General features: G+C 41.6%; 1 protein-coding gene across 2 annotated transcripts in view; it reads right to left on the bottom strand.

The window, feature by feature from the left end:
- The window catches only part of STK39 (serine/threonine kinase 39), a 347,782-nt gene that overhangs the window by 229,254 nt on the left and 105,608 nt on the right, over window positions 1-12,920 (bottom strand). For both annotated transcript variants that reach the window (XM_044303626.1, XM_044303627.1), the window contains exons 9-10: window positions 9,930-9,978; window positions 9,728-9,793 (exon numbers count right to left, since the gene is read on the bottom strand). In XM_044303626.1, the coding sequence (XP_044159561.1) occupies window positions 9,728-9,793; window positions 9,930-9,978 (115 nt within the window). The remainder of the gene's footprint in view (window positions 1-9,727; window positions 9,794-9,929; window positions 9,979-12,920) is intronic.

The following is a 12,920-nucleotide window of genomic DNA, read 5'->3' as shown; positions in this document are numbered from 1 at the left end:
TTGGCAAGTGTGTGGGGACTTTAAGGTCTAGTGCATGCTGTTCGGGCAACAAGCTAGGTATACCAAATACCCTTGTTTTCTGTGTCTATGGGACAGTCGAGACCGACAAAATCACTGGACCAAGAAGAGTTGGCAGCCGAGGGTGCTAACAGTCGGTGAAAAAAATGTCCTCCGAGAAACTTTGGTACATTCACATGAAGTTCTTCTACCCCCTCTCACTTCCAAGAGACGGAGAATTCTTCAAATACTTGGTCAACAGGTTTCAAGCCTGTCTGAGACAAAATTGAAGGAAGGTGTGTTCGTCGGACCAGACATTAGAAGGCTTATAGTTGATCAAGAGTTTGTCAATACCATGACGGATCCTCAAGAAAAAGGGTGGATTGCATTTAAAGAAGTCGTACAGAAATTTTTAGGCAATAACAAAGATCCTCACTACAAAAAGATCGTCGGACAAATGCTGAAAGCATTTCAAGCTTTAGGTTGCCTGGTGAGTTTGAAAGTGCATTTTCCTCCAGTCCCACCTTGACTACTTTCCTGAAAATTTGGGAGCTCTGAGTGAGGAACAAGGCGAACGATTCCACCGAGACATTAAAGAGATGGAAAGGAGATACCAGAGAAAATGAAGCATTACAATGATGGCAGACTACTGTTGGATGCTTCAGAGAGACATTCCAGATGCTACTCACACGCGTAAATGCACCAAGAGGAGCCTCACAGGGAAGAAGAATCGAGTTTAGTGTGTAGGTGAGCTCATTTCAGTTCAAAAAAGGATTTTCATGATTTTTTTTTTTATAAAACTTTAATTTTATAAGTCTATTCCCATTTATTTTGAGGTATTGCCTTATTGAACATAGTTACCTAAATTGTCGGAAATGTGATGTCCTATCACAAAATGGAGGTCATTTTCGGATTCAGCACACCAAAAAACATAAAGAAACAGCTCTTATCCTAATCCATTGGATTGCCTCTGTATTGGCTGACGGTGTAAAAATGACAGTAATAACGGCGCAGTTATCGCAGGTCAGCTGTCGGTTCTTCCAGTCTGTGCAAGAAAATGTATGGCACGGTGCAGGAAGGGGTTAAATGGCTGTCAAGTAAATAGGTTATTATCACTAATTAGCAGACTTTCCATTTAATCAATAAACAGTCCAAATGAAAAAATAGAACCTGTCCTCATACAGAAGCTATTTCACTCGACTCACAACCAGTTTTTCCAGTTAATCTTGTTATTTTGCCCGGGGCGCAAGACAGCTCGGTGATTATTACTTGAAGCATATAATATAACCAAAAGGTCTTTAGAAAGTCACGCGCTATCACTGAGGACTGTCACTTATTAGAGATTAGCTAAGAATTATGTTTAACGTGCAGCTGACACAAGGGAGGTTTGTTACGAATCCGGGCATCTATAGTACATAATGCCCCATTAAACCGGGAGGCGCTACAAAGGGGCAATCCCCTTCCTTCCCCAGGGTACTCATACTGTACGTCAGCCGCCCCGGTCATCCTGCTGAACTGGACATTTTGTAGAGCAGAAGGAAGAGAGCCTGACCTGTTGACAACTGTCCTCTAATCCACATTGCCATGAGCTCTCTCTCGTCTGCCCGTTTTACTCTTTATGGGCATCTTATGTGCCTATGCTCCCTCCAAGAGTACCTACAGATACAGAAGGCTCCTTGCATGTGTGGGGCGCTACCGCTATTAACAACTAAATGGAACACTTTGTGGGGAATTTATTTTACCGTGCACTCCATAATTCTGGCTTCAAAAAGGTCACAAATTGGGGATTTGTGACTTTATGGGCAAAAACATTTTGCAACATTTTGTATTTTTACACCACTCTGTCCAGTTTAGAAAAGTAGGTGAGTGGGAATGTGGTCATGGTTAGCCTGTCCAGTTTATTTAAAGGAGTTGAACAAGAATGGGAAGGGGGTGGGGCAACCTCCCCCTCCCGCCCCCTTCATTTGGCAGGACCTGTAAAGGGAGGTTTACTTACCTGCTTCCCGATGCTGGCTCCCCTCCCCTTCTCCACCAGGCCTGGACTGCTCCATTGCACTAACTCACTGAAGACACCCGGTTTGATGATGCCTGCAGCCAATTACTGACCACGGCGAAGATCGGATCCCCTTGCGTCATATGACCATTTGTCATGACGTTAGGGAAGTCGATCACTGTTGTGGCCAGTGATTGGCTGCAGGCGGCATCAAACTGGATGTTCATAGCGAGGGAGCGCAGCGGAGCAAAGCAGGCCTGCAAGAGAAGAAGCGGAGGAGCTATTGCTGGGAGTTAAGTAAGTAAGCTTCCCTTTACAGGTGTGGACAAGTGGTGAATGGCCCTTCCCCATTTTTGCACAACCCCTTTCAGGCAGATTTATCAACTGCAACTTTTTACAAAAATTACAAAAATTGTTGCAGTCTTACTCCATAATGGAGTAAAAGTACTTTTAAGCCATATGCAAATAAGCAGTTAAGTGCACCGAGGAGGAGGGGGGGGGGGGGGGCAAGCCACAGCAACCATGCTCCTCCTGCTTCCTTTTCCAGCTACTCCCTCTTTCTTAATTGACAGGGCTAGGAGAGATGATTATGCAGAAACCTGGCCCCTGTCAATCAAAAATTGGGAGAGTCTAGCAAAGAAGAAGAGGGTGGGGGGGGGGGGGCTGGCAGAGGAAGCAGGAGAAAAAAGGGTGCACAGAATGACCCCTAAGGTTGTAGCCCCATTCCAAATTTTGCCATAGAGGCCCATGGACACTAGGTACACCCCTGACAACAGGTCAGAGAAGGTGTGAAGAGATCCTATCATGATGTATTCTAACAAATATTTTTCAGATATTCTTCACATTTAGCACCAGATACAGATGAATCTGCTCATTTGCTTAAAGAGGACCATTCACCTCTCCAGACATGTCTTAGTAAACACTTGAACTCCCCATGTGATGAAGAGTCTTCTAGAACATCCTTTCCTAGAGCTTTGCATTGCATTCCTCTTTTATTCCTCCTGAAAATGCATGAATAAATCGTCAGAGTGTTACCACTCTGCTCGACCGGCCAAGTCTCTTCACATTACACTGGCCAAACTGTCTAAGGCACACCTGTGCAATATTCATGCTGTCTAATCAGCACCTTGATATGCCACACCTGTGAGGTGGGATGGATTATCTCGGCAAAGGAGAAGTGCTCACTAACACAGATTTAGACAGATTTGTGAACAATATTTGAGAGTAATGGGTCTTTTGTGAATGTAGAAAATGTTTCAGATCTTTGAGTTCAGCTCATGTAAAATGGGAACAAAACCGAAAGTGTTGCGTTTATATTTTTGTTCAGTGTATATATTTATATACTTTATCTCTCTCTCTCTCTCTCTATATATATATATACAGTACAGACCAAAAGTTTGGACACACCTTCTCATTCAAAGAGTTTTCTTTATTTTCATGACTATGAAAATTGTAGATTCACACTGAAGGCATCAAAACTATGAATTAACACATGTGGAATTATATACATAACAAAAAAGTGAAACAACTGAAAATATGTCAAATTTTATGGTTCTTCATAGTAGCCACCTTTTGCTTTGATTACTGCTTTGCACACTCTTGGCATTCTCTTGATGAGCTTTAAGAGGTAGTCACCTGAAATGGTTTTCACTTCACAGGTGTGCCCTGTCAGGTTTAATAAGTGGGATTTCTTGCCTTATAAATGGGGTTGGGACCATCAGTTGCGTTGTGGAGAAGTCAGGTGGATACACAGCTGATAGTCCTACTGAATAGACTGTTAGAATTTGTATTATGGCAAAAAAAAAAGCAGCTAAGTAAAGAAAAACGAGTGAACATCATTACTTTAAGAAATGAAGGTCAGTCAGTCAGAAAAATTGGGAAAACTTTGAAAGTAAGGGCTCTTTGACCATGAAGGAGAGTGATGGGGTGCTGCGCCAGATGACCTGGCCTCCACAGTCACCGGACCTGAACCCAATCGAGATGGTTTGGGGTGAGCTGGACCGCAGAGTGAAGGCAAAACAGCCAACAAGTGCTAAGCATCTCTGGGAACTCCTTCAAGACTGTTGGAAGACCATTTCAGGTCACTACCTGTTGAAGCTCATCAAGAGAATGCCAAGAGTGTGCAAAGCAGTAATCAAAGCAAAAGGTGGCTACTTTGAAGAACCTAGAATATGACATATTTTCAGTTGTTTCACACTTTTTTGTTATGTATATAATTCCACATGTGTTATTTCATAGTTTTGATGCCTTCAGTGTGAATCTACAATTTTCATAGTCATGAAAATAAAGAAAACTCTTTGAATGAGGTGTGTCCAAACTTTTGGTCTGTACTGCATATAGCTGTATATTATTCTGAATTTAGAAGTAGTGATAAATGAATGCAGACACTATGCCAGCAGTATGAGGAGGAAGAGCGCAGGGAAGCTACTGAGCATGTCAGACCACCAGTGAACATAGGAAAAGGTCAAAAAGAATTTCAGCCATTAACTGCAGGAACAAATAATGTACATAAAAAGCTAACAATATCCGTTATTGCTTGCACTGTATATTGCAATAATACTTAGGGTCCATTCACACTTTTCATTGGGGCCGCAAAAGATGCGGATGGCACACTGCGTGCTGTCCGCATCCATATATCCATTCCGCAGCCTTGCAAAAAAGATAGAACATGTCTTATTATTGTCCATTTTGCTGACACAAAAATTGCATTGATAACATAGGGCAGAATGTGTGGGACACACTCAGCGGGTATCCGTGTTTTGTGGTTCCGCAATCTGCAGACTCGCAAAACGGATATGATCATGTGAACGGACCCTTAATTTGAAATGCCCTATTCACTGCATAGCAATACTTTTCACAGCAGGGGATATTCTCACCCTCTTTGGTGTCGTATGAAACAATGAAAAATAATAAGGTATAACCTTCAATTTTACTGCAGACTGTAAAGAGAGATTTTGTTTTTTGGGCAAAGCCTGCAATACAGACATTTACCACTAGATGTCAGTATGTGTGGAACTACAATCTTTAGTTTTTGTTTACTTTACATGAAACAAAGACATAAATAATTGCTAAAAATTAAAAAAAAAAAAAACATTTTTACAAAACATTAATAACATAGTTTCCTTTTAAACATCCCAGGAAATAGAGTTCCAACAATTTAGAGAACAGAAGCCTCACTGTATGAAACATATTTCCTATATTATAGAGTACGAGGAATATTAATAAACTAGTATTTACAGAGAATATTTTAGGAACCTCATGAATGCTGGGACTCAACACATCCACGAAAATACCTGAGTGATTAATCCCGCAGCAGTGTGGCTACACCCCAGGGACCTTGTTACACTGTGAGACCATTATTGTCAATGCCTGTGCTATGATGGGGGAAAATATCAACATATGGAGTAAAGTTTCCTCTCCTGAGATCAGTTCCATTCGGCTGGATGAATGAGCGTACACATTGTGACACTCTATAGGAGCGCACAGACATTGCTTACGTGTAGATGCCTGTACTGTTGGAAGAAAGCACTGAATGCTGTTTTCCTGGAACCAACTAATGACTAACTATATATATATGTCCATTGTGAATACAGTGCACAAACACACACAGAGATGCAACAGAGCTGTATTTGTCAATTATTGAACTGTAACGGATTGTTGGTTAGATCAGGGGTAAATGGTATAGTCAATAACGGAGGACCTGTCCCCTCTCCTGACATGTCTGTTTTAGCAACTATTTGCATTCTTTGTGTAATAACAATAGTGTTGAGCGGATCGATCTTCGGACCCATGATTCCATCTCCATTCGTTCAAAACTTGGATTGAATTCTTTACGAAGATTCGTCTCCGTACAGCATTCCAATGTATGCGCTCTGGTGACGGAAATCTGTTATCTCCGAAGTCTGGGGGGACTTCGGTGAATAACTTCGGACTTTGATTTTAAAACTTGAAAACCATTTTAAAACTTGGCTTTTCAACTGTATTCCTATCTGTGTATATAAAAACATTTTAAAATAGTAATCCGAAGTAGGCTTTGGTATCGAAGTACCTGCCAGTACCAAAGTCCACTTCGGATTCAGATGTTTTGAAAGATGCAGATATAGGAAGACTGTAATAATTCACAGAAGTCTTGTGCGACTTCAGGCGATACGAAGTTTGACTTCACTGAGCCAATACATTTTAAATGTTGTACTGAAACAACATTACCACCAACGTTTTTGAACAAATCGACTTCGGATCCATGATCTGAAGCTCATTTTGCTCAAGCCTACTCAACATACAATGTCTCAGACTTAACCAGTCAAATAGCCGTATTAGTTACTGGTTAGCAGCTATTCTGACTTTTAGATGTAAGAACCTGTTTTATCTATATTAGTTATCTGTGTAAATTATTATTTTTATTCACATTTTATACTTATTTTTTTCATAAGTACATAAAGATTACATAAACCATCTAAGCATAACAGTAAACAATCTGCTTATCTTTCTTAAATCTTCATTTTCTCTTATCTTGGATGACATTTTAGGACTTTGAAACCAATTATTCAACTTAGGCTACTTTCACATTAGCATTTTTTGCGGATCCGTCGTGGATCTGCAAAAACGCTTCCGTTATCATAATACAACCGCATGCATCCATCATGAACGGATCCGGTTGTATTATGTCTTCTATAGCAATGACAGATCCATCATGAACACCATTGGAAATCAATAGTGTTTTATTGTGTCAGAGAAAACAGATCCGTCCCCATTGACTTACATTGTGTGTCAGGACGGATCCGTCTTGCTTGGCACCACATTGCGGACAGAAAAACGCTGCTTGCAGCAGTATTCTGTCCGCGATGGGAGCGCAACCAAACAGAATGGAGTGCATTCCGTTTCGTTTAGCTCAGTTTTGTCCCCATTGATAATCAATGGGGACAAAACTGAAACGTTTTCTTCCGCTATTGAGATCCTATGACAGATCTCAATAGCGGAATTGTGAAAGTAGCCTTACAATGGCTTCGACATACAATGGTCGCCATGGAACCAATTGATATTGTAACTTGAGGGACCACTGTAGATAAAAAGATTTAACCACAAAGTTCCATGATCAATGTTTTTGCTGGACGTATGAGGTATGCAGGACATCCTGCTGATGTCTTTTCTATGTTAACCACTGCATGACTGAGCTACACTTAGCAAGTATCCGTAAACATTTCTTTAAAAAAAACGGAATCAGTAGATGCAATTTAAAACATATGAGACCCTCTCCTATACATGCACATTATTATACAGATGCAGCAATCCTCATCTTGTCTCTTAATGCGTTCAGTAAACAATGGCAATAAACGTTTACCGGATTTTCAATGGATTTCAATGGCTTTCGTGCTGTGATATCACGGTGAGATATCAAGTTCAGAACTGCAATATCTGTAAGACCTTTTTTTAAATCTCTTTTTATGTAACTGGAGGTCAGTGTAAGGTGACAGACCCAAGACTTGTGTGCACAAGACCCATCGCCCAGGGAGCAATAAATTCAATGCCGATTCCTTGCTTCCAGAAAATACAGAAATATGACCCCTTACTGTAAGCAGCACATTAGTCTCCTGAAGTGAACATCTAACGACATTGTGCGGGAAAGGTGTTCCGGTTCTTATAGATACAAAGGAAAGAGATTTGCATATCGGATTGCACTTGGATGAAACATTCTGGTGACAATGACAATAATGAGCTCTGAAAGAAGACACATGGCTCTGGGCAATACCAAGCGTTAACCTACATCACACACAGAGGACTGCAAACCAGCGTCCGAGAAGTAACGGATATTGAGCTTGTGAAAATAATATCTGAGTATAATGATCGGTCTGCCAGGATGCTGCCGTGAATATATCATCCTTGTTGCTCTTCATTAAAAATAACAAACAAGTTCAGTGAAAACCATTTGTTGGTGCTTCGAAAATATACAGATACATTTATTGCATGAGAATCTCACCAAAATAAGTACCTGTACATACAAGCATTCCCCAGGAGCCTTATTATTACTAAATCAACCTGCTGAATGGGGAAATGCAGAGATGTTCCTTCACCCAGGGCAAAAAAAATCTCCTACAGAACATCTCCAGTTCTGCTATCTTCTCACTAGTGCCATCTACACCACCCACCCTCTGGCCCATGCCCAGTAAGCCCCCTCAAAGTGAATTCTTTTATCAGGTCAATCAATAAACACCGGGGAAGATAGCTATAAGCTAGCCATAGACTTCAGATATTTGGTGGTCAGATGCTCCTTCAGCCAACAGTTAGTCCTTTCAACTGCCCCAACGCCACCCCATACACATGCACTCCCATCCAAGAGGGGAGTAAGCCACTGATAGACATCTCTTGTGCAAGTTTCTCTTCCCTGAAAATAAGGGAGGGGGTGCTCTTTTTCATTAGGGAGACCAAGTGTGCAAGTGGAGTATTGTAGTCCAGCTTCCGTTCCTCAGCCTTATCCGAAAAAATCATTTGAAATGTGGGTGTTTTAGAATCAATTTGCTCATCCCTGATCCATAACCATCATCTTCAAGTCTGTGGAACCATTTTTAACTGCTTGGCTTACCTCAAAAGAAGCAAACTTGGTCAATCAGCTTGAAAAATCTTAATAATCACCTTTAATATTGTGACCCACAGACAGGAGCATACACAGATTTCATAAGGCCCCATAGCAAAACTTAGTATGGGTCCCCCTGCCCCACCAATTTCCCAGTGCACATATGTCAAACACTCCCAGACAATGTATAATACAAAGTGCAACGCTCCAAATTACTGATGAATTTACTCTTATTTTATTAAGCAGGAGACTTTTTCATGAAAAATTGTAATAAAAAATTCACCCATGGTCTCACCCTATATATCCAAGATCTATGTGAGTAAAGTGGAATAGGTGCTTCATAAACAAGATGCTCATTTTCATCACCATATATCTCAAAGCATTCACACTAGACAACTGGCATAAATACATTGATACGTACATCTCCTGCTTCCATCTATCACAAGGTTGTCTGCATCCAGCCACTACTAGAGGTCACTCAGCGCATAGGAATTTAGGTAGTTAAAACCAGGCTCAGACTGGCCCACAGGGGTACAGGTGAATCCCCCGGGGGGCTCCTGAGCAAGGTGGGCCCCTAGTCTCCCACCCCCTGCACAAGTAGCACACAACACAGTAGACTTACTGCACCACAAACATATATTCAATGTACAGCACCTCAACCAGCTTATGTTCATATAAAAATTTGACAGATTATTATAAGGAAACTCCAGTTTATTATTATAGACACGATCAGAGCTGAGATGACTTCTAGGTATAGAGGAAAGCTGCTAGTGTCCTCTTCTCCCCAGGACCTACCCCCATATTAAATCATCTGGTAGCATCTTGCTGCTGTGTAATATTTGAATGTATCCCAAAAAATTTCCTGGTGGGCCCTAGGCACCCCAGTCCAACACTGGTTACAACTGACTGAAATGGAAGCTGTGATCATCTGTATTCATTAAGCTCCCCCTAGTGGTGGCCACATGAAAATGCAGTGTTTTCACATCAGAAGTAGATCGTTGCTGTAGTCTGCCTCCACTGAACGTATGCCACTGCCTACAGATTTACAGATTTTTTAAGTCAAGTAAAAATTTGTAGAGACTCGGCGTGTAGCACATGCGGCAAACCTCCAGCCATGTTGGATACATGTAGACATGTCTCCTGTAGTGTTACAGGATATGGTACATTACCTTTTTTCCTCTCTGAGAGATATTTGGTGTACCGATGAGCAGTTTTTCTATGAGATATTCCCTGTTCTGAAAAATTAACAAAAAATAAAGTTTGTTAGTTCCAGTCACATGATTTAACCACATATACATATATACAGTGACTGCAAACCTTCTTCATCAGTGGCACAGCTATTACGAGAACATAATGTGGTGGGACATGTACCTTTGCTTTTTGGAAGAATTTACATTTCAGAAGTTCAGCTGCCGTTGGCCTAAAGAAAAAAAAAAAAGATTCAGAATAAAAATTCTTATTTTCACTATAAGTAAATCAAACATAGGTCATCAGACATGAAATAAATGGAAATGGTAAGGCTTGTCCTCACATCGGAATACCTTCCCCAGGGTCAGACTGGCCATAGTCCCCCCTTCCACCCTCATACACACACAGTCCTGGGCAGACCTGCTCCCCGACCTCTGCTTTTTTGCTCTGCTCCCTCGCTGTAAACATCTGGTTTGATGCCGATGCAGCCTATCTCTGCTATCTCTGACCTGCTTCCCTTGAGTCCTGACAAATGGTCATGTGACACAAGGGAAGCAGGTCACTGCTACAGCCAGAGATTGGCTGCAGCTGTGTCAAACCAGATGTTTACAGTGTGGGAGCCTAGCAAAACAGCAGAGTCCAGGGAGCGAATGAGACGGGACAGCAGCACCATGAAGCAGGTAAAAATAATCCCGGACTCCCCCCCCCCACCCCCAAAGTTGGCCAACCCCTTAGGATAGGTAATCAATATCAGGTCGCGGGGAGTATAGTTTGTGCGAGAGCCGTTTCCTCTTCCTCGAGTTTACCTGCATGTCGTCTCCGTTGTAGCAGCAGTGCAGTGTAATTACTTGAATGAGTGAAGTTGTAACTAGACTGTGCTGCCACTATAAAGGGGACAACATGCAGGTAAACTTTGAAGAAGAAGAAGAAGCACTTGCACAAACGCAGTGACCTCCTCAATCATGACCACTGCCAATTTAGTATTGATGGGCACTCTTGAAGATAGGTCATCAATATTACTCCAATGCACAGCTCCTTTAATGGGTCCTATAGTTCCAGCAGGAGGATCATAACTTCTGGTGGGCCCAAGGCACTCCAGTCTGACACTGCCCCACTATCATCCATGCCTATTTGTTAAAAAGGGGCACACCTTAAATGTCATCCATATCAATGACCTCAAACTTTTCTGCAACGTATGTATTCACAGGACCCACCCAAGGCCTCTACAAGTATAAGTAACAGATCTAATATCTTACTCCAACAATGTGAGGACCTGTCACCTCCCCTGAGATGTCTGCTTTAGCGAATGCTTCAAAACCCCATGAATAACAATTCTAGGGCATCACTTCATTAACTCAACCGCGCATTACCATTCACCTTGTCACCGATAGGTATATACAGTCTGACAATGTCAGAGTATGGAGAGACCCAGCTTTCATCGTTTGCATACATTTCTAGCAAGAATAACAGAAGACAGGCAATTAGGATATTATGAAAGACAAAACACAAATCACTGCGGGCAACTCCCTAAAACTTCAACTTTAATCTACATATATTAAAATACAAAAGGTACATAAGGTCCGGAATAGACCATGATAAATACAGTCATTATACAGGACGGTTAGCAAAAATTACAGGCAATTTCTATTACAGGGGCAGAAAATCAAGATAAACTAGATCTGTCCCTACTTCTGCCCTTGCAAAACTGCTCAGCCCAAAGATGCACCCAGATGGTAGGTGCACTCTGTCCACGTACCTGGGCTAACCTGTCCTTACACAGCCCTATCACTTTCTGACACAACATATACTGTCCCAACGCGTTACAAATAATCAAAGGTTCATCAGGGGAAAAACAGTATCCGTATGGTAATAGGAAGCCAAGTACACAAAATACATAACTGATGAAACATAAATCACTGGAGCGCCCCAGACCAGTAGACATCTGTGACGAGGTGGAGGGCTTTTTGGACTATATTTATCATGGTCTATTCCGGACCTTATGTACCTTTTGTATTTTAATATATGTAGATTAAAGGTTAAGTTTTAGGGAGTTGCCCGCAGTGATTTGTGCAACATGTAGGGATCTAAGAATAGATGTTTCAGAACTGTTGTTTCATGGGGAATACAAGTCTTTACTAAAGCAGATATGTCAGGAAAGGTGACAGCCTCTCGATAAGAAAAACTCGGTACATATCGCTATGTTTTTTTTTTTATTTACTACTGTACTGTATGATAGTAAAAAATGAGACCAATAAAATTTCAGAAAATGGATTTGTTCACAATTCAGTTCCATTTATCTTTCTATTCGGTCAGTGCTCTATGACCTTTTATTTCTGTAGAAAAGATAAAAGCGCAAACCACTGGGTTTGTAATAATTAGAGTTGAGCGAACACCTGGATGTTCGGGTTCGAGAAGTTCGGCCGAACATCCCGGAAATGTTCGGGTTCGGGATCCGAACCCGATCCGAACTTCGTCCCGAACCCGAACCCCATTGAAGTCAATGGGGACCCGAACTTTTCGGCACTAAAAAGGCTGTAAAACAGCCCAGGAAAGAGCTAGAGGGCTGCAAAAGGCAGCAACATGTAGGTAAATCCCCTGCAAACAAATGTGGATAGGGAAATGAATAAAAATAAAAATGAAATAAATAAAAATTAACCAAAATCAATTGGAGAGAGGTTCCATAGCAGAGAATCTGGCTTCCCGTCACCCACCACTGGAACAGTCCATTCTCAGATATTTAGGCCCCGGCACCCAGGCAGAGGAGAGAGGTCCCGTAACAGAGAATCTGTCTTCATGTCAGCAGAGAATTAGTCTGCATGTCATAGCAGAGAATGAGGCTTCACGTCAGCCACCACTGCAACAGTCCATTGGCATATATTTAGGCCCAGCACCCAGGCAGAGGAGAGAGGTCCCGTAACAGACAATCTGGCTTCATGTCAGCAGAGAATCAGTCTGCATGTCATAGCAGAGAATCAGGCTTCACGTCACCCACCACTGCAACAGTCCATTGTCATAAATTTAGGCCCAGCACTAGTGTTGAGCGGCATGTCCCATATTCGAATTCGCGAAATTTTGTGAATATTCGAAAGAATATTCGTAAAATATTCGCGATTATTCAAATTCGTTATTATTTCGCATATGCGATAATTCGAATTTTCGCATCGCATAATACAT

This window comes from Bufo gargarizans, chromosome 8 (assembly GCF_014858855.1).
Source record: "Bufo gargarizans isolate SCDJY-AF-19 chromosome 8, ASM1485885v1, whole genome shotgun sequence".
Classification (NCBI taxonomy): Eukaryota; Metazoa; Chordata; class Amphibia; order Anura; family Bufonidae; genus Bufo; species Bufo gargarizans.
This window is presented reverse-complemented; position numbering and strand designations above follow the sequence as displayed.